At 46.0% G+C, this 20,967-nt stretch overlaps 3 protein-coding genes across 3 annotated transcripts; all 3 read right to left on the bottom strand.

The window, feature by feature from the left end:
- Positions 1 to 2,904: 2,904 nt before the first annotated feature.
- Positions 2,905 to 3,345, bottom strand: LOC5667415 (uncharacterized). Its single transcript, XM_001688319.2, has one exon. It carries the CDS (start codon positions 3,265 to 3,267, stop codon positions 2,998 to 3,000), a length of 270 nt encoding a protein of 89 aa, XP_001688371.1. The 5' UTR covers positions 3,268 to 3,345; the 3' UTR covers positions 2,905 to 2,997.
- Positions 3,346 to 3,663: 318 nt separating this feature from the next.
- LOC3290658 (accessory gland protein Acp62F) lies at positions 3,664 to 4,255 on the bottom strand. Its single transcript, XM_563513.2, has 2 exons — positions 4,098 to 4,255; positions 3,664 to 4,002 (listed from the first exon to the last, which is right to left on the bottom strand). Exons 1-2 carry the CDS (start codon positions 4,165 to 4,167, stop codon positions 3,782 to 3,784), a joined length of 291 nt encoding a protein of 96 aa, XP_563513.1. The 5' UTR covers positions 4,168 to 4,255; the 3' UTR covers positions 3,664 to 3,781.
- Positions 4,256 to 12,230: 7,975 nt separating this feature from the next.
- Positions 12,231 to 14,316, bottom strand: LOC1273325 (uncharacterized). The gene is made up of 4 exons (XM_003436135.2): positions 12,957 to 14,316; positions 12,706 to 12,852; positions 12,482 to 12,643; positions 12,231 to 12,406 (listed from the first exon to the last, which is right to left on the bottom strand). Exons 1-4 carry the CDS (start codon positions 13,722 to 13,724, stop codon positions 12,284 to 12,286), a joined length of 1,200 nt encoding a protein of 399 aa, XP_003436183.1. The 5' UTR covers positions 13,725 to 14,316; the 3' UTR covers positions 12,231 to 12,283.
- Between the last annotated feature and the right edge of the window lie 6,651 nt (positions 14,317 to 20,967).

Here is a 20,967-nt window from a genome sequence, read left to right as displayed (position 1 = left end):
ACACTTCTTCTAACGAACGAGAACGAGGAGAACTTTCCGCTCACGGGAATCACCAAGCTCCATTAGCGAAATGGGCAATTTCTCCGGTACGCCTTGCGGATGTCTCGCCGGTGCCAATGCGTTGGAGATTCCCGAGCGGCGTGAGCTTACGCAATGGGAACCATTTTCTAGAAGCTCGCATGACGTAGGGCCCCCGGGACAGTGGAGAAACCGGTTCGAGGGTTTGTTGTTCGGTGTGCTGGCGCTGGTGTGCTGTTGCGGCACATGAAAGTACCGAGTGTGTCGTAGTGTGCGGGAGTGAATGTCGAGTGTCCAAGGTCAGTTCGGATGCAAGTTGGGAGAGCTAGAGCTGGGCCGGTATTATGTTGCGATATTTGGCATTGGGCATTCGTCGCAGGACTGTTGACCCCTTCGTTTTGCGGGAACGTTGAACTTGAGTTCCGCCGGAAGGACGCTGTCCAGGCATCTGCTTGGGAAACTCTAGGCTGAAGCAAAGCAGCCGGAGATGCTCTCGTTTGAGCAATGATAAGCAAATTGGAATCATTGACATGTGCGGACCGGTTTGCATAAATAGGGTATGGCTAGCTTTCAACACATTCAGCACACATCGATTAAGCTGTTTGGCGGAGGTTTAAATGCAAACAATTGGAAGAAGTTGCAGCACATTACAGCAACATGCCATAGGTACGCCATCGGTAGCAGCTAAACGCTCGTTGCACAACCAGGACGGCGCTGTTGGCGAGTGTAAGCCACACTCCACTCTCCCCTCCAAAAAAAGCAGAATACTAACCGTGTTGGTACACCTTCAGAACTGAACAAAGCAGCGGCCGTACAGAACAGTAAACCGCATCTGAAACAACGGCAAGGCTGTGTCTGTGACTCACTGCGGGTCGAAAAATAATTGTTGGAAAAATAGGAAGTGTCGGCACCGGGTGGAAAATGAGCGATGGCGAAATAGAGAAGAGTGTATACGAGAGAGCGAGAGAGTAAAAGAAAGAGAGAGAGAGAGAGAGAGAGAGAGAGAGAGAGAGAGAGAGAGAGAGAGAGAGAGAGACAAAATGGAACAACGTAAACTTCACCTCACTCTATGGCGTGGTACAGTCGTAAAACTTGCCTCACGCAGCATTAAGCCGTCTAGGGTTGAAATCTGCTGCGGTGCGCATTTTGTTGGTGCGTGCGCGCGGGCGCGGAAAGGGGCACCGGTTGGTACAAAGGCGGGTACGCCGTGTGCCGCCGAGACAGGTGTTGATATATGCACGCGGCACCGATCGGGTTGAGCTGTGCGATCGACAGCCCTGGGTTGCCCCGGAAGAGCGGGCTCGAAAGAGAGCAATCCGAGCCAACGTAGCGCTTGCGTGGGGCACTGGGTCAAGGTGGATCGATCGGATCGGACCCGCCACAATCGGCATTGGATTTGACGACCGCGTTGCCATTGACCCTGAACGGCCTGCCTGGCTGGCGAGCGGTTAAAGAATGTGGTTCTTATTTGTACACTGCTTGTTACGCGACAAAATGCGTCGACGATGAAGGTGGCTTTGTTGTGGTAATTATGTGAATGGTATTTGCATAATTGCAATGAGTGTGGTGATAGAATTTAATCAATAAATAAAATAAATTAGGACACGCTGTGTAGCATAATGTAAATTGGATGAAGCAGTGCTTGCGTCAAGCGAAAGCTCGACGCACGAAGAAGAGCCGCTTGAAAGCTTTCCGAGCGCCTTTGCTTATGCAACCCGCATAACACACCCTTGACGGAACTATGGGACACAAGCACTCTGGCGATCAAAAATGTTTGTTGTAATATTTGTTTAATGTTTTTCGAACCCTTTTCATTTTAATAATAACTCTGTTTGACTCAAAACATAAACGCTGTGTACTTACAATTATTTCCACGTTCAGCTCTAAACAGTTCATTCTTATGTTTATGCACAACGTAGCGTACTTTGTACCAACTAGCCAAACAATATGAGGCTAATGTTTACACAGCGATGGTACAGACACCGATTCATTAAGTACACGGTTCCGTATGGAAACAATTGCCCAAGAATAGGGGCTCGCTTTTTATAACGCGCGAGGTAATCCGCATCAGCACAATGCTTGATTCACGAGAATTTTAAACCATTTGTTGTTTCAGCTGCTTTCAGCCGTACGGCTAAGCACGCGGGACACACATTGTCGGCAGGATCAATGTCGACTTATAATGTACTGCATTAGCGATGCGTCTTGCCAGTCTGGTTCCTTTGCTAGCGCTTCCGCCATGCATATGTACGGAAAGTTGTGCACGTTGTTTTTGCTGCTCGCTTGGTGTAACGTTGGTAAGTGGTTGTCGCAAAAAATAAACGGAGAATCTGGATGAAATATTTGCTCCTTCTGACGAATTTTGTTTGTTGTTGTATTTTTTGTTGCTTCGGTAGCGTTCACCCGACAAGTGGTGCCCAACATACAAGTGTGTCCAGACTTTGCCGAGTTTGCCTTCACCTACGAGTGCCAGCCAACGTGCGCCGAGCGGATCTGCACCATCACGCCAACGTCGGTGAAGCGGGACGCTTGTACGTGCAAGCTGGGCTACATCCGAGAGTACAAGAATGGACCGTGCATACGAACCTCCAGATGTCCTCTGTGAGCAACGATAGGGGAGGAGATTTTTTTGCAATGTTGGCGTCAAATGTATTAGAAAAATGTTAAATAAATAGTAAAACCAAAGTAATTGACCACTTTTGAGTGCAGCGAACGAAAGTGTTTTGAGAACGAGACGATTTTTATTGAGTGGTCGGCTAGGTACTCATTAAAGGCTTTGGAGTTCGAAATGCGAGTCGATTGAGCTGATAAGCTGTGATGCATTTCATAACATAGAATTAGATATTTAAAACGCACAAGTTTGGAAGTATTACAACACGTACTCGCAGGTTATTGTTACATTGTTTTATTTCTCTTTGTCACTGCCTGTTTTGACACTTAGAGCTACTGCGTCCACCGATCAATAGCACCACAAAACCACTATCCCAGGCAGCTCAGGGTGATGCTTTCCGGCACCGGTGTGCACTGGTCCGCGGCTATGCACTTGCCGCTGGTCAGATCGCGCTTGTAGCCAATGCGGCAGGCGCAGAAATCCTTCATTGGTATGCACGAACCCTGACAGTTGTCATCGCACCCATCATCCGTAAACTCTTCGTAGATTGGATCGCATTGGGGCGCCGCCGTTGTCATTCTGGTGGCCAGTGCCAACAGCACAAGCAAAATGCAGACTCGCTCGATCGACGTCCTCATGGTGGCGGCACTCGCGAAACGATCTGTACGGGCACAAACAACACACAATAATGGGGACTGACGGCGGGTGACTCGATCTAGTGCCGAATCTCAGCAGCAAGGTTTGTTTTTACAAACGGGTTGTCAAGCAGTTCTGCCAGACCTGTTGACAGTTGTGTAAACAGATGCGCAGGTTCGGGGAAAAAGTACCCCGTTTAGGAGCTGTACACTGTGTTGAGACGGAATTAGGAGCGAATGAAATTGGAGTAGCTGTTTTTTAGCGTGTATGAAACGGCAGTACAAAGAAAGGCTATCGTTGAAAAACAATGTTCCGAAAATCATATGAGATTTAAGAAGTTATTAAAAGAACTACAAATGATTTTGAAGAGCCTCAATAAAAGAAAACAATGAAACAGGTTAATGTTTAATTTAAGTCTTTATTTTATAACATTTTTAATATGACAGCTCGTCCTGAATCCATCTCGTTTCATATTGAACAAACAGCGGCCCGCGTTTGGTGGTCCAACTTCCAGCATCAAGCGAAGCATGCAAAGCTGAACGCAGGCATTTGGCGAAGAACCGGTATGTCTTCCGGAATGGAGCACTGGTTTTGGCGCACACACTGTTGCGTTTTCGGATCCTTCAAGTAACCGTCCATGCAGATGCAAATGTTGTGCACGCCCTTAAAGTCGCAGGGAACGCCGCAGATGGAATCGCACGGTGCATCGGAGGTAAATTCCGAGTTGGCGGGACATTCTGTAGGGTTGGAATGAAAATTCGCAGGAGACAACAAAAAAAAAACACGTTTCAGTGTTGTGAAACGAAGCAAAGTTGTCGTGACCATTTCTTACGCGCGCCAGTAGGGCCAACGAACAGGATGGCTAGCAGCAAACAAGCGGCGAAAACTGGTGTCACCTGCATGATGAGTTTGACGCAAAGGTTGCCGCTCCGGGATTGATTCGATGCGTACTTACATGAGAGCTACCGAGGAGTGTTCTGGGATGGGTGGCAGTAATACTTAGCAGGCGAAGCTGTTTTCATTGGTTCGGCGGAACACTTGAATCAACTTAGAAAACGTAAGCACTGGTAACGATCGATGTGGACACTGGGAAGAGTTTGTAAAAGTTTCTTGAAATGTAGCGCTTACGTCGCTAGAGCATTGGGGGCACGCATGGAATAATCGATTTTTTTTAATCGTGTTACATCATTTACCTATGGGTAGAGTTGATAATAGAGCTTTGAATCGGTTGAGGTACAGTTCATGTGACTAGGATTAAAACAAATTAGCAACATTAGATTCGTAGCCTTGTTTATAGGAGTAAGAACTGGTTTTGAATCACACCGAATCTATTAAATTAATAGAACTGGACCAACGAAACAATATTGTAGCCTGTAACCTGGATGTTTCTAACAGTACGCGGTAAATGTACCCTGTCAACCGCCACGACACCGATCGGAATGTGTCGCACAAAAGGAATGTCGTGCCGAATCGCTGCATACCAACCAACGGCAAGGTTGCGATAGCTGGCAAGCTTACCTTGCAGCCGTCAACAGTCAGCGAAAGCGTTAGCAGAAGGGCGTTAAGCGCGTGATTCAAAAATCTCCTCCGCCTGGGCGCGATAAACGGTTCGCGATAAAGGGATTAGGGAACAAATTCGGTACTTATGCAACTGCATCGGGGAAGCACTACTGCAAACCAATTGGAAAGCTCACACTGGTCCCGCCTGGACCGCACGGACCTGCAGCTGCAACGATCGCTAATTGAACCTGCCTGGAAGCGATGCAGACTGGTCAAAATGACCTTGTCCCCCTACCCCCTCTCTCACTTTGCAGCAGCAGCAGCAGCAGCAGCAGCAGAAGGAAGCATAAATTATGATGCTGCTCAAAACGAATTCCTATCTGTGCGGGATTCTGCCCGTGCTATGCGGTGCTTCAACCCCCAAAAGACGATTATCAGCGGGCGCGTTGATTAGATTTACGGATTTGCTGGTATTCCAAACCTCCTCCCATTCCCCCACCCAACTTGTAGTCCGGCACGCTACGGTGTTGACGCTGCACGAACCACACCACCAGTCCCGTCCAATCGTTTGGAATGTCCGTGTGAGAATAATTTCGTGCGCTTGGGATGTGTTGTATGATGTGCGCCGTACGTAAGTCCGTCCGTCGGTGTTGAGCGTCCGTTACCGATTTGTTGCTTTTGTCGTTTTGTTCGTGTGCCAGTTCGGAAGGAGCTGGGGGGGGGGGGGGGGGGGTGCAGGACGCGTGAACACGGCGGAACTATTTGATCTGATGAGCAACACACCGCAAACACCGCGTGTATTTGACAGTCTCGCGAGACTTTCTTTCTCACACCAGACCCGCCGCTGGGTAGAAGCTGGAAGTAGGCCCTAAGTAAACAACAATCATTAGGCGGCTCCACTTAGTTAGGGCCTGTGATTAGCGGTATGGTATGGCGTGTTAATTGGACGCCTGACTGTTGAAGTGTTTTGCTGTCGCGCTAGTTGTGGTCCGTCTCCGACACAGAGCTTTTGCTACAGAGCAGAGCTGTTGCAGAACGTGTGCTGACAAAGGCAATGGCAATGGCTGGGGTTGGGTCTGGGGAGATTCGTCGAACTATTTATGAGAGCAATTTGTAAACTATTTCCGCTAGTACTATCCGTCAAGCGAGCAAGAATTCCGATGCAGCTTGGAATTTTAATGCCATAGAAAACCTCAACATTCGTTCCATCCGGCTTGCATGGACACTTCATTCCGGGGCAATAGCGTGAAAAGGGAATAAATAATGAATAAACCACATTTGGTCGGATTGAAAGGGCTTATCGAATGGGGTAGAAATGTTAGACGTCTTTTTTTTTGTTTTGTGTTGGAGTGAAAGAGTTTTCCCCTTATAAGTTTTTGTTTTTTGGTATTTGGTAAAGATGTAAGTAACCTAGCAGAAAACAAAATATAAAAAAATACTCACTTTCCCATGAAACTTCACCCTTCTCTCCTTCGACGGAAGCAAAACAATAACAACTCGGGGGAAGGATGGATGAAAGGAATCGATCGACCAAAGCCCGAAAAAAGACGGAGCAAAACCACCGAAACCAACATTACACCATTTGAGCTAAGCAGCAGGCATTACTGGCAAGAAGGTTCGAAGTAATCGAACCGGAAGGAAGCAGCTGGTACTTGCCAGGCTAGGTTGGCCTGCCCGCACTTCAAGTCGACCATTCGGTGGCTCGGGGTGTAAACTTTTAACGAAACAAAATGCTGCGGCGAGCGAATTGGCGAGAGATGGCAAAAGTGTGTGTGAAAGAAAGATAGAAAGAGAGTGAAAGAGAAGGACAGCAACAAAAAACTAGCCCCAAAACTAGGGTCGAAATTGGGAAACTTTTGATTAAATTTCATTAGAACCTTCCGCATCCCTTTTGGGGAGCGCAACATTTCAACCGAACCCGATTTCGATAGGATTGGGTGTGGAGGAAAGAAAAAAAAAGAATTGGAAAGGAAATCGGCACGTCTCACAGCGCCGAACGGCTGTAGATTGAAAAGCGAAAACGAAAATTCACGAAACAAAGCTGTGTGTCGTGGGGAAAAGCAGAGAAGAATCAGCCACTGGAGCAAGCTTTTCGCTTCACTTGCGCCTGGTGGGCGGTGTTTTTGTTGGGTCCATTGGGAGCGTAAGCAAATTGTTGAAAGCATTCTTTCCCCATTGTTTCGGTGTTGATGGGGGGTGATCCTACAACACCGTAGCCATCGTAGCACAAAACGGCAAAAGATGTTCGATTATCAGCGTCATCATTATTAACTATTATCATCGGCAGCGATCGTTGCTAGGATCAATGAGGGCCGTTGACGTGATGGCTTGTCGTCAGTGTTACATGTTCACAGGGCAGCATTAGAATGAAGGAAAAAGGGTGCCCAAATGTTTACACTGCAGGGGTGTAACGTGTTTTGTGGCCGGTTAATGTTTGCTGTAGAGGATAGTGCAGATGGGGTAGGAATTTGTGTTGAGGCTTGAGTGTAAGGCTTTTGATGGTTGTCAAAGACTAGCATGGGGTTACATAATTGTATCCGCTTGAAGGGCGTTTGAAGTTTGAAGGTGCAAACATTCACTAAAACATGGTTCTACGAGTGGGAAGGAGAGACACAAATTAGATGAAATGAGCAAGTTGAAGAATTGATGCAAAGCCATACAAATTACATAACTTCGGGCTGGTTTCTGAGAGCAGATTGCCAGTACTTTGGAAGTCGCTATTTATAACTTTGAGTTTGATTGCAAGCAGAAAGATTATCTGATCCTAAATTTTATTATATCGATACTATTTCTAGGTTCAGTTCATGCTGGATGTATTTTTCGGTACACCTTTGGCTCTATCAAGCCTGTGGCATTTCTTGGAATAAACAAAAGAGCTAAACTATTTAGCAAAATTTGCTTTGAAAGCTTTTTGAACAGAATGGAGATGAAACACTTTCACACTAAACAGCAATACTACGAAATAGAGTTGTGTCGAAATTTCAAGGTAGCTAGCTTTACATGGTCAATTTTAGGAATTATCAGTACAAGCATCAATATCATGTTTTAGAAACGATTTGTAACTATATTTCTTAGAAATCTGTACGGGCTGCAAAACCGTTTCCAGCCAAATTGCTACACTTCAAATGCAGTTCGTTGATGAACTCGAACGTTTTATACATCAACAACACTCTACAGCAAACTTTAAAGCCAGCTTTAATTCGACCACTTTAATGAAGCATCACCAATTGCACCGCATTGCTTGCACCGTTACATGGATATGGATTGTCTGCCGTTTGGTTTGCGTGCTTTCCTTTAACATTTTTTTCAATGGAATTAAAAACACGAACGAACAGCATCGCCCACTTGCGCTCCTGTCTCGCTTTTCAGCCTCGGTAAACCGATCAATGTTTCAGGCCTTTCAAGCGTGCTCGTTGCGTTCCCCAAATCCACAATCCGTACACGTTAAATCATTAAAAAATCATTTTATGTGACAAAACCCCACCGAGGGGGGTTGAAGCTGAGCTCGCATGGATTGCAAACAGAGCATTATTGAATTGGTTAAAAAAGCACACACACACACACATATATTCCGCCCCCCTTTTCGGTCATGCCCGTACATTCACTGTCGCGATGAAATTTCATCATCGGCTGCTGGTTCCTTCTGCTACTCCATGCTCCGCACCATGGATGTGATGTTCGACCGGTCGGATCGGTTACGTTTAATTAATTTAATAAACTCAACGACGGCACAGCGGCGTCTGTGTGCGTAGGCGCACGCTCCCAGTTCGAGCCGGGTGGGTTATGGGCGTTTGGGTGGTGCGCCACCTAATGGGAAGAAAATGAGAGCACCCGGGCTGGGCGTTTTGTAGCGGGAGGAAACCGAAAAACCTCCTCAAATAAATCACAAACCATTGAAGGAATGATTAAAAAGATGGAATTCAATTATGCTGTTTACAAACATGTGACAAGGCCGGCCGATATTTACACGCACACACGATAAAGGAAGCGCATTGCCACAAACAAACACGTGCGCGCATATCGGTCGCGATATGAGGCTGTACGGTTAATAAATTACGCTTCGAGGCATCGAAAAGCACAACATCCCCAGCAACCAGTGCCTGCCACATGAACGAGGGCGGTCGGTTTCGCCGAAATCAACGCACCAGTACCAGTCGCGGACAGGATTTGCTGCATTTAAAACAGTGCTCCGGCCGTGGTCCAGCTGTGGTGGTGCGGCCATGCAGCAACCATTGCAGCAGTCATCCATTTCAATGATCCCTTATCGAAGTTCAATCCCTGTCGGGGCTTGCCGTGAAGGCTTTGGGGGTTGGGAAATGGGCCGGTCGACATCGACCAACACTTGTCATCGGTTTTGAGGTGGGTGGGGGACGGAACCGAATTGTCCAATTTTCAGTCACCGGACGGCAAAATGAACTCCCGTGGGCAGTAAAACGCGGGTTAATTACGGTTGCTCGTTATGTTATTGGCCCGAGAGCCACTAGGTTGTAGTAGTAGTCGCTGTTGTAGTTGTTGTTGTCTGCGACAGTAGGAAGGGATGCGGTTAAGGGGAGACTGGGTTAGCTTGAGGGGGGAGTGATAATGAGCTTCCCTTCCTTGAGCTTTTTTATTGTTTGTGTTAACGTACCAGTGGGATGAAGAGTGGGCACCCCCGGGTTTGGTGGTTGATCCGAAACGTCCGACCATAATTGATTGCAGGCGCACCAACAGTCTCTTGCGTACTTTATGATGGTTCACGGTTTGGAGCGGGGATGGAGCTGAAACAATACACCGCAAACCGAACCTACGGAACATCGATACTATTATTGACATAATCCATACCCCTCATTGGAAAGTCAGTTGCATCTGCAGTGAAGTAAAAGAGTGAAGTACAAAAGTTGATGGATTTTTATGTTTTATTTTCGTAGCTTGAGTGAACAGTGAGTGTAGTTGTCGTGTGAATTGATTTTTTCCATTAGTAAAAAAAAAAATGATAACGAAAGTCATCCCATAAATTGTGTATTCAAATTAACTGTTTTCAGTCAGTCGATTCACTAAAAGAACTGAAAGCATTATGGCTATAAACGATCTGAATTTAAATTGGGAAAGCTATTAGCTGGTGATGCAGTAAAGTGGAACTATTTAGGATTATTAGCAATTCCCATAAACATCCCATAACAAAATGGACTGTTATTACTTATTACAAGTGCATTTTGCAATAAAAACGAACACCAAGTATCCAAAATGGAGCACGGTTGTACGGTTTGCATTCCCAAAAATAAGCACACAGTAACACGTAACAGTGAAACCCATTTGCCTCGCTTGATGAAATGCTTGTAAGGCATGCAACGCCAGTACGTCGAAAGGAAGAATGCATCCCGCTGCCCGCACGAACGCAAACAAAATCGACAGGTGGAACATTCGACAAAGATCCGGCCACCACGCTCTGTGAAACGACAGCCACCGACACGAAGCTCGAAGCCGGTGGATGAAATTAGATTTTCCAAGATCCAAGTGTGCATAGGCGGTCAGGGGAGTATCGGGCGCATTGCCATCAGAATGGCCGTTTGCGGAGCTCGGCACGGCACACGATGAATTACGTCTACGAGTTGCGTCGAGTGCTGTCGAGCCATCGAAAAGGCACAAAAGATGGCACTGGAACCGCAAGAGCAAATGAAATGCAAACCGGTGAAAAGTTAAATTCTGACGCTGGTTTTCCATGCTTTCGCTGCGGACGCTTCAACCACGCCACGTTGCTTTGATGGTGGTGGTGGTGGTGGTAGTTAGATGCGGTAACGATGGTCGAGATGGCAGCGATGATGGATTCGAATGAGGGAAGCGGACAAGAAAAGAACAGCACTCGATTAGTGATGAAGTGCCCGAGAAGTAAATCAAAGGAGTGTACGAGACGAAGCAATGTAGGAACAGAAATAAGTCTCGGCACGGAAAAGTGTCACTTGTTCGCGGTGCCAGCGCTTTCCCGCCCGTCACGATGAACGGTAGGGTAGAGAGAACGTACCGAGCACGAACGAAGGAGGATGAAATCAAGTTTAATTAACTTGGCAAATAGAAAATGAAGTGTAAAAATGCTTCCTTTTTATAGTTAATTAAAATGCTAGAAGCGATAAGTAGAAGGTGAAGGGAAAGGACCCAGGCGCGCGCCGGTGCTGTCTCGAAAATGGAAGTCCGTCGCCGTGCACGAACGATGAGGAACGGACGCAGTGTCACCACAGGCATTCTCCACCGAGCGCACCCGGACCGGGCACCGGGCAGTGAACAAACAGTGACTGATGATTGTGGTCAGTCCATTAGGTCGCCTACTGTTCCGTGCGGTATGGATGGCTTAAGCAGTGGTTGCTGCCGCCGTCAACGTGCGTCCCCGTGCGTTTTCACAAAGTTGCGCCCGTCCCGTCGAAAGCCTTTCCGCTCATTAGGCGGCTGTTGGGCGCTTGGGGTTTTGTTGTTGTGGTATTGTGAGTTTTATCGGCAAAACGGAAGCGTGAGTGGGGGCTAAATGAGTTCACTTAGCAACAATGAAATGAATTGGCGATGATGAAGCTTAAAGCTAGCGGTTGTTTTACTGGTTGGAGGTTATTTTTTCTTTTGCTGAGGGGAACATGATGTGGTCTGGAGAAGGAGTGTTGAAGATTGGACCATTGGCGTAGTTGATGAAGTGTTGATGAGGTGAAGTGAATTGGAATTTAAATGGAGAGAAAAGTCATCTTCTTTATTCGCTTTGAAATATTCTGTATGATTAGTTTTAAGTATCGCTCCTAGGAATGTTTATACATTTATGAAGAAATAGTACAAATGTACCAATGCTGATGCATTTTGAAGTGGGGAAGATAGAAAGAGTAAATAAGGAACATGTTTGCATGATTCAACATATTACAATTAGCAATAGAAATGGATATTACTTGCACAAAAATACTCATTTTACACTATCCTGTAAGCCTAAAATACCCCAAATTAATAGCGGCACATATCTTGAAACAGTGCGTATTGAATCTGTCCACTGTCACTGTCCAGCATGATTAGATCTTATAACGCTTTAGGCAAGAGTAGAGATTGTAATAAGAATTTGGAAGAATTCAAGATTTTTTTTACATAGCACCTTTTGACCAACATAAATTAGTTTTTTATAGGATGATAGTAAGGCATTAGTTTTAAGTATGGGTATGTAGGATCGTTGATACGAGAAGACTAATTCAATATATAAATAAATATTTAAATGCGAAAATACGAAATATGAATCATCTCAAAATTCATTAAAAAACAACAAAAGTTGTCCCAACAGAGCTAATAAAAGTAATTTCATAATTTTTAACGAGCTGTATCTGCTACTTTTTATTGAGTTTTTGTCATTTATAGATTGAGGGTTCTTTTTAAGTTTGTTGTACGAAAATAAAGAACATGACGTAAACTTGACTGTGCAATTATTAAAACTTGCTGGTAGTTAGTGTTACAGTATGATGAAAGTATGATGATTTTATTGTAACATGTTTCTTAAGGCAGTAGCAACAATTCCGGTTGCATTTTTCAACTCCTAACAGTGAGCGGTTTCGATGAGTTATTCCCATGCCAATATGATATCTTGCTCTTGCTGTAGTCGATGTGAAACTGCATCAGCAACACTACAAAGTTAGAGATGGCTGCCAACATCTGGAACGAAACAAGCTTCATTAAGTCAATTCCAATTCCAGAACCGATAGCATAGAAGGAACGAACGCTTCAAACCCCCGTGAGCAGCTCAAAGTCCATCGTAAACATGCCGGCAATGTTTATTTTCAGCATCGAGTGGTTAAGCGACAGCAGGAAAGTGTTGATAGTCGCGTGGAAGTATCGATCCTGCCCGGGAATCAGCGATAGGCGATGAACGGTCGATTTGATCTTTTGACTCTGTGTTACAGACAGTGGAAAATGATTGCGTTTTCTAACGAAAGCGTATGCGTATGTCTTACCTTTTCCGAAATTGCATAACACTCGGCAATCAGCTGTGCCGTATACATACCGTACACCAGAATCATCATCGTACCCATTGCTTCGAGTATGTGCGGGCTTGGATTCCCAAGCGAGAGTGTGTAAAAGTGGGTAAATTGATAGAAGAACTTAAACGAAAGCAAGCGAGACCGAGAACGAGAGGGAAAGCAACATTGAATGTAAGTCTGTAAGTGATAAGAAACTGTAGCCAGCTTTCTCCCGAGATATGAACCTTCGACATGAGCTCTTGGAACAAAATTAACAAGTACAGCGCCACCGACAGGGAGTAGTAGGGCAGTATCTTCTGCACACTGCCGGCACACTGTTGGTACTGCTGCAGGTGTAGTTGCAGCCGGCGGGACGGCGGAAGCAATTCGTTCGCACCGGGCCGTATGCAGATGGTCCACAGGTCGGCGAGCATGTCGTTGATTTCCCCGAGCGTCAATCGCTGCACAAACAGCAGGGCGTAAAAGTTGTTCACGTGTGCTATGTTGGGTATGAGGCTGACCATGAACAGCACCGCCTGGACGATGCTGATTTCCGCCCATTCAATCAGCGTTATGTAGACGGACACGTGGAGCGTGTAGGTGGCGCACGGCAGCAGCACGAGCTGGACGAGCAGTTGCACCTGCTCGCCCAGTGCGACCGTGGTGCGGCGCGCCAGGGCACGCACACCCGCCAGCAGGTCGGTAAGAAGCTGCCGGTAGGTTTCGAGAAAGAGCAATTGTTGCACCGCGATCAGCACACAGTTCCCATTGAGGACCAAGTTTTCCACCGCGTGTATGATGTCCTGCATGCCCACCTTGGGAATCTTCATGCGTTCCGGCAACCGGCCGAGCCTGTACTGTACCGCGGCGAACAGCAGCAGCAGTACGGTTGCAACCGGCACGAACGGTTTGCATGTGTCGAAGCGTCTTTTGCGAAAGTTGTACCGGAACGGCACCAGACCGGCGGCGTAGCTGAGCAGCAGATTGAAGTAGAGGGAAAACAGTAACAGCATTTGGCTTGCTGGTTTGTTTGGAGCGCGCGCGCGCTTGTTTGTTTGTGTTGGCTTTGTGAGCACTGCGCAACGAAGTGATGACACTTAAGGTCCGACAGCGGCCGGTGTACTGTGGCTCAATTAATGGGATCCACCCGCCACTGATAACGTTTTGATGAGCCATTTTTATCATTCACTTTCCGATTGAATAAAACATAATGTAGCGGGGATGATTGAGCGGCGGGCATTGCCATCGGCTTATACGCACGTATCACCTGGAGAAAATTATTAATGATGTACTCCGTGTGCATTAATCATTGCTGGGCTCGGTTCGGCGAGCCGGGTGTATAGATAAACGGTGGACTAGAGCAGGAGCTGACTAAAGCGGCATGATTAATACATGTATTAGCCGAACAGAACGAATTCGTTTGCGTTGATGAACATGCTTTTGGTTAATTTGGATTGTTCCCCTGGTTTCCATGAGCTTGGTTGTTATGCCAATTACATGCGATGTGAGTGTTTATTATGACTTTTCTACCAAAAGAGGTGTAGTTTTGATGTAGTATGAAGTGTGAGTATGTTTAAGTTTCATACGTCTCAAAATTACAAACAAGTACACTCGCTAAGTGTCATTTGTCAGGTAAATTGCATAGCTGCAGGCGTTTTAGTGCGAACATTGCCTACTTTTACAACACACACTTGCACTGTGGATTAATTAAAGGTTACCATCCCTAAACGGACGCTGTTGAACCATCTTGCCAATGTGTCAAACGTTGCCATCGATTGATTCAAACCATCTTTCTCCTCGCTTACTGCAGTGCATCGATCAACTTTAATGAGAAATGTGTTTGTGAAAAGGATTGCCTGTCATCCGGGCCGGGCTTGGGCTCCATTAGGGTTTGTGGCCCGCGCCAGGAAGGAAGCAACCACCACACACTCCGCCCGGTGCACGCACAATCTATCATCGTCTAATTTTCTGCCCAACTGATTGGTCTTTCCTGACTTGCAGGATCGCTCGGGCTGATAAGATGACGCTCCGTACCGTATCCCCGCGATGCAGCCGGTTGCATCTCAACCGGTTTCTAATAAATTTTCGTTATCCTGAGCTCTTTGTCATTGCCGTACTAGGTGATGGTGTGCCGAAGATCAACGGTTGTGTACCATCGTTTCCAGTGTGCGGCAGCTTTTATGGATTGATGCGCTTAAGAGTGTACGGTTTTCGGGATGGTAGCAGGCATGGTGATGGGTTTTTATCGTGCCGTTGCCGAGGCGCGTAAGTAGCCTCGTTGACGTTGACGCTTTCGCAACCGTGCCCGTGAAGGTGATGAAGATTCATTTGGCCGTTTGACCGTACACCGGTCTGGCTGTACCGTACTGGAGCGACAACACGAGAGGAGTAGCGTCACAGGGCTTCTAAAGTGATCCATTGTTCAGCGCTTGGAGTGGTTTGGTTGCGACGGTAGCAGAATCGGTGCAAGTGTAATATGAAAGTGATGACTACCTACCGTTTAGCTATCGATATGAGGTGGTTCGAAGAAGGTTCTCGGAAGCGAGTTTAATGTTGTGTACACTTTTTCAGCATCTCAAGATGGAAAGCTCGATGTAGTCTTGCACTGGTCACGAGAGGAGTGAAACTAAGAGATTCATACGAGAATGCCATTATATATTTGCAAAAGCAAGAGAAACACTGCGTTGGTTTAAAAGCACCAATTAGATTCTTATTAGGATCAACTCAATCTATGTCATATGAGCCTCATTCTCGTATTAATCGTAACTGATTTGCTTGCAGACCTGATTGAAGGTGCAATGCAATTCAATCCTATCGTAGTTGCTGCCACTAGCTCCGAGCTATCTCGGCACTTTGGTTTTAATTAATTTTTACTGTTTGCATTCGACCAGTGACAAAGGAGCTGCATGCAAGAACCTGATGAATGAAAATGGTTCTGCAACCAAGGAGGATAGTGGTAGAATAGTGTGTGCTTTAAATGCGGCATCATTCTTCCATCGCCTGATGTCGTTTCCTTGCGCTAACGATCGCCTTTATCGCCTATCAGCAGTCATCGGACGGATTTACAGATGGATGGAAAGAACAAATGACCAAGACGGGAAGGAATTTTGTTCAACCGACTGGACGATGTACAGCGATCGCGAATATGGGTCGTAAATCGTACAGTTACAATTTACTACACCCGGTGACAGGGGGTAAAATGGCTCAAGGGCACAAACGAACGGGCCCCCATTTCCGTAAGCCGTTGTCATTTTGATGCACTCGTTAAGTGGAGCATAAAACTGGCCAGCCAGTGAGACGGTTCAGCGGGAAGATGTCTGTACGGCTGGTCGGCAGAACCAGAAGTTGCTCCACCGTGTGCGGTACGTGATCTGACTTGATAGAATTGGCGGTGGGGCAACCGAGCCCCTCGTAAAGCGAGCCAATAGTTTGGGCTTATCGTTGAACCGTGAAATAATAAGCCCTGCTTGCCGGGTACGAGGCCTGGCACTGCTGCTGCTGCTGCGACTGCTGGTACAGCAATCGTAATGATTACGAAGAAAGTTAATTAAATCTAACGTTCGGCGTACGTGGATAAGATTAGAGGAGAGCACAGGAGTGCTCGCACGATTGGTACTGTGGGACGTATAAATCTTGCCGAACCGAAAACGGGATCATTGAGTGAATTGACACCGATTAGAGCAGGGATAAAGATTTGTGGATTGTGCATTGTGCAGAACGGGAACTGATTTGCTGCTGTTCATTGTGGGAAATTACTTTGGTTTGGTGAAATAATAGCGTTTTGGCTTTTTATTTGATGTATGCTTAAGGCATACATACAGAATTTTATTACTTTTTTTTAAATAAATGTTTTGATTTGACAGTTCAACAGGTCACAAGATATCATTCGCAAATTTATTTATTATTTGGTGTATTTTTTTAATTGCGTTTTTTTTAATTTGTACGTTAAATGTTAATAAATAGAGAAGTTTAATAATATATAATTGATCTATATGTAAGGAAAACCATGCGAGGGAAAGCTCTTCTAACCAAACTGCTCTCACAATCAGTAAATAATTCTTTGGCTTATTTTTAGACTGATTTTTTTAGCTATTCCTTCTTTATAAGAAATGTTTTGTGCAAGAAGTATATTATTGTTTTCTATTTCCACAGATGAACGTAAAGTGCAACGTCGATTGCATGATTGCCGCTTATTCCGCAACTCAACGTAAACAACGTTAACCCAACCGTGGGTAGTTTCAATACACGGCAAGATTTTGGGTGGTGCCCCTTGCCGTAGGCCAAATGTCTACTGCATTGTAAGAAAAGCAGGTAAACATCGAGTGCCTGTGGCACTGCCAAGCTGCATCGCATCGGCACTACAGACCTGCACCAAGCACGAAATAATGCATGAACAGTTGAGAAGAGTGGAGTTTTTCGGAGGTTTCCGGCAATTGTTATTTATGGTGCACCAGAAGGCATTTATAGTTTGCCGAATGAAGGAAGTACGGTGGTTGCTGCTGCCCAGGCACTGAAGCAGAGCGGTTGTGTACGGTTGGTTTCACCGCATTTTGTCACCGAAAACAATCGCCCCCTGGTGAAGGGGGATGCTGGTGAACGTGCATACACACAAAGAACGGTCTGTGTTTTCCTAGGCTCGAGTAATGGGATCCTGTGTTTAACCTTTGTGTATGGATAGGAGGAGTATGTGTGTTGCCGGGCTGGTTATTTCATTGCTCCGTTTGTTTATTGAAAAGTTGCACTTGATTTGACCATTAGCCGGTCGGGGCTGGGTTTTTGGCATGCGATAGGTGCAGTTTATTGCATCACCTGAGGGCTGATTGTGTTTGGAGGATTTTTCTGCTGGTTAGTTTGTGGTTGTAGCTTTACGGGGAAAGTGGAGTTTGAGAGTGAAATGTGAAGAGTGCTATTTATGCAAACTTCTTGCATCGTTAATACAGCCACACAAACACAGCCCAGGAGGGGCAAGTTGAGTGTGCAAACCAGGGGGCGGAAACTATGATCGAATCAAAACTGAAACATTTAAGAATGTTTTGTTTTTAAAATGGCGTAAGCAAAATGGACCGATGTCCTATTTCTGTACCTCTCCATCATCGGTTCAATACATCGCATCGTACAGTAAGTTCAGTGGGGGAAAATAGTTACTCACTTTTTGTTTTCGTGCCAGCAGCAAACGGGATAGTGTGCCATTTGGCTAAAGCAATTGCACATTTTTGTCACTGTAAAGTTGTGCCTCTCGGTGACGTCTTGCAAACACTTTCTGTGAAGGATTGTTAGCGAATGGTTTGGGCAAGCTCGTTTGCACTGTGCCACATTGTCCACATTGCAGTTGCACATCCTTGCGCTCGTCATACGAAAAGAAGCTTTGTCACGGGGTGAAATTGGAAGTGCATTCTTGAGAAAAAGGGAGGTTCTCCTTATTTGTTGAGGCGTGCACATTTGTCAGTACACATGGGAGTTGGGAAAAACAAATACGGTGTACAAAAGGTTTTCAACCAAATGGGAGGACTGTCATGCGAATGGTTGCGCTTCGAGCGATTTTATTTTGTAGATTGTCACCATTCGGCGGTGCTTCGGCGGTGCTTCGGTATGAGTATGTACCAAAGTGCAATGTAGTTCAGTCGGTTTGATGAGAGAGAAGAGTTGCTTTATTTTTGAAATTTGTCACATTTTATTTCTTTCGAAGAAAATCTTCTAAGTACCTACAGTGACAAGAAAGGCAAAAGCAAATTAATTAGCAAATGTTGTAATAAGATTTGATTAATATCAGACAAATGCCATTAAAATATCAATCAATTAAAAGCTCTTGGAACAGCGCAATCAATACTAAGCACCGATAATATTGATAGTAATTTGCAAACCAATTATCGTGGCAGAAGTTCGCGTCGGTTCTATGTATTTATTTTTAATTTGTTTTCAAATTATTACACCCATCACCCGTTATGAAATGTTCCGACATTTTCCTCCCTTGTTTACAAGCGAAATGAAACGTTAACTTCTTAACCAGCTGCATTTTCATGGACCACTGATTCCCTCTCTCCCCTTACGGGGTCGTTGCTCACACCCATCTACGCTCCGTACCCGGTGGCAAGAAATGAATTCCTCTAATTAGAATCAATTTCTGCTTGTTTCTTTCGAAGCGGTCTGGTCAGCTTTGCTCGGCGGCGAGTTTTCTTTTCTTGCGAACTGTCCCGGACCTGCCCCTGTCCGTCCAGCTCACGATTCTGCCCGGTTAGCCTCGATGAAGAAATTAGTGCTTTGTTGCTGCTGCTGCTGCTGCTGATGATGATGATTCCCGTTGACCCAACGACGTTTCGCCCTCCAAACAGGAGATGGAGAGAGGGTGTGAGCGAGAGAGATTAAAGTAAGTGAGTTCAGCTAGCGAGAAGCGAGCGCACGGCGCAACAAGCGGAACGGGGTGAAAAGGATAAACTTTCTTAATTATAATCTAATTCCTTTATTAGGTGATGTCTTGCATCTTGAGCTCGTTATTTGCGTCCCGTTTGCTTCGGCGCTGGCGTCGTGTGCGTCGACAGGAAAACATGCTCGAGATGAAACATTGTGACACATCCCAGCGAGTTGCGAGAGCGTTGGAGCACCGCACCTCAAGGACTGCCCCGGGACGGTTAAGCGGGGAGTCGCCGCCAGCTGTGACCTGGGAAGGATAGGGTGGAAGAGTGTTCGCGGAACGTTCATTGTGTTGTGCGAAGGGAGGTTTTAATGTGGACGCGCTTGGACGTGCTTATGCTTTTATGCCGGAAAAGCGAGCTCGTCCCCTTGTCGTTTTTTGTTGTGTGCTACCCATTAAGCCCATGTCTGGTCTGCTGAACGGCTTGGCCAGCTCAAAGCTCCCCCACGACCCGTGTGGTTTTTCTCGCGCTCGTGTTCCTAATTTCGTGCGGAAATGTTGCGCTCGCTCGCCCGAGCCCCGTTTGCAAAGGAGAAGCTAAACAGGAAATGGTTATTTTTTCATATAATCACCTCGAACGGCGACCATTCATCATTGTTTCGTCACACTGTTGGTGCAAAGTTTGTGTCTTTTCTGGTGTGCGGCGCGTCATAGAAAAAGGAAGAGCTTGGGCTAGCGCGAACCCAAAACCCATCGTCGTAACGTCGACACCACGAGTGACACCCGGCCACGCGGTACCGTTTTCGCACACGGCTCACAAAACCCATGCACAGACACTCACAGAGAGACAGGTCGCGCTATAATAAAGTTATCTTCGCCCGTTCCCATCCTGCGGCGTGTGAGTTATGGACGGGAGCGGTTTCGGTTTGGAACGTGAGACGTACTAAAATAATAAAAAAAGACAACAAAAAAGAACCCCATCGAAGGCACGTCGATGTTGGCCACCGTACGGGCTCGGGGTGTGAATGCGGATGCTAATAAATTATTCATTCAGCGTACTCATCACCGGTTGTCATACGTTTCGGCGAAACGGGGTCCGGCGCGTTTTTCGGGCACCGCGTTCGGTCGGGATGCCGAAAATGCGCTAAGCTTTCGAAAATCTATTATTTCACTTTCACCCGCGGCCCCTTTCTGTCGGGCGATGATAGAAAAGTTGTCTCTCCGGGAAAAGTGTGGGAGCGCATGGCAGGCAGGTATTGCTTACGTGGGGTGCGCCCGAGGTAACAGGCGGCAACACTTTAAGAGGCGGCAGCTTAAAGCGGTCGGATTTCAGGTGTTATTTTTCCTGGCGTCTAAAAATAATACTTTACATGTTTTCCCTTTTTCCAGTGCGGTGAACTGTCGAATGTCGTAGGCAGTGTTGGAGCGGTTCCATCTGTATAAGGCTCAGGTAACAGGAAATTCAATTCGTTGAGTTCCTAAGAAATGGCAACGCTGTGAAATGGATGTTGTAATTGTGGGAACATAAATGATAGAACTAGGTATTGGAGGGAGTTGTTCAGTTGAATAGCAAAATGAAGAAAGTTAAACATGCTAAAAGTATGTATTTCGAGAAAAAAATGAAGAAAACAAGCTGAATTCATCCTGTTTTAATAGAAAAAAAGACAAGCAAAATAAGAGAAAGTATTGATGAATTGAAATTGAGAATAGTTATTTACTTATCCAGCGCTACAACCGGTCTGCTTTGCGGTCTTGGCCTGCTGCAGGAGTATTCGAAACTGCTCAAGACCTGCCACATTCGTCCGCCAATCCGTTATCCCGGCCTTCACGCCATCTTGCTACCTAAAAATGCGAAAAAGCAGGTGATACATTCTTAACTTAAATAACGCTCGGTAAAATTTATTTAT

This window comes from Anopheles gambiae, chromosome 2 (genome assembly GCF_943734735.2).
Source record: "Anopheles gambiae chromosome 2, idAnoGambNW_F1_1, whole genome shotgun sequence".
Classification (NCBI taxonomy): Eukaryota; Metazoa; Arthropoda; class Insecta; order Diptera; family Culicidae; genus Anopheles; species Anopheles gambiae.
The sequence above is the reverse complement of the archived record's forward strand: the minus strand, read 5'-3'. Positions and strand labels throughout refer to the sequence as shown.

Bases quoted from the DNA above. Each gene is read 5' to 3' on its own strand.
- LOC5667415 (XM_001688319.2), bottom strand. From the start codon at position 3,267: ATGAGGACGTCGATCGAGCGAGTCTGCATTTTGCTTGTGCTGTTGGCA.
- LOC3290658 (XM_563513.2), bottom strand. From the start codon at position 4,167: ATGCAGGTGACACCAGTTTTCGCCGCTTGTTTGCTGCTAGCCATCCTG. The intron at 4,003-4,097 runs GTAAGAAATGGT...CCAACCCTACAG, and splicing joins CGTTGGCCCTACTGGCGCGC to AATGTCCCGCCAACTCGGAA.
- LOC1273325 (XM_003436135.2), bottom strand. From the start codon at position 13,724: ATGCTGTTACTGTTTTCCCTCTACTTCAATCTGCTGCTCAGCTACGCC. The intron at 12,644-12,705 runs GTAAGACATACG...TCTGTAACACAG, and splicing joins GTTATGCAATTTCGGAAAAG to AGTCAAAAGATCAAATCGAC. The intron at 12,407-12,481 runs GTTTGAAGCGTT...GTTTCGTTCCAG, and splicing joins ACTTTGAGCTGCTCACGGGG to ATGTTGGCAGCCATCTCTAA.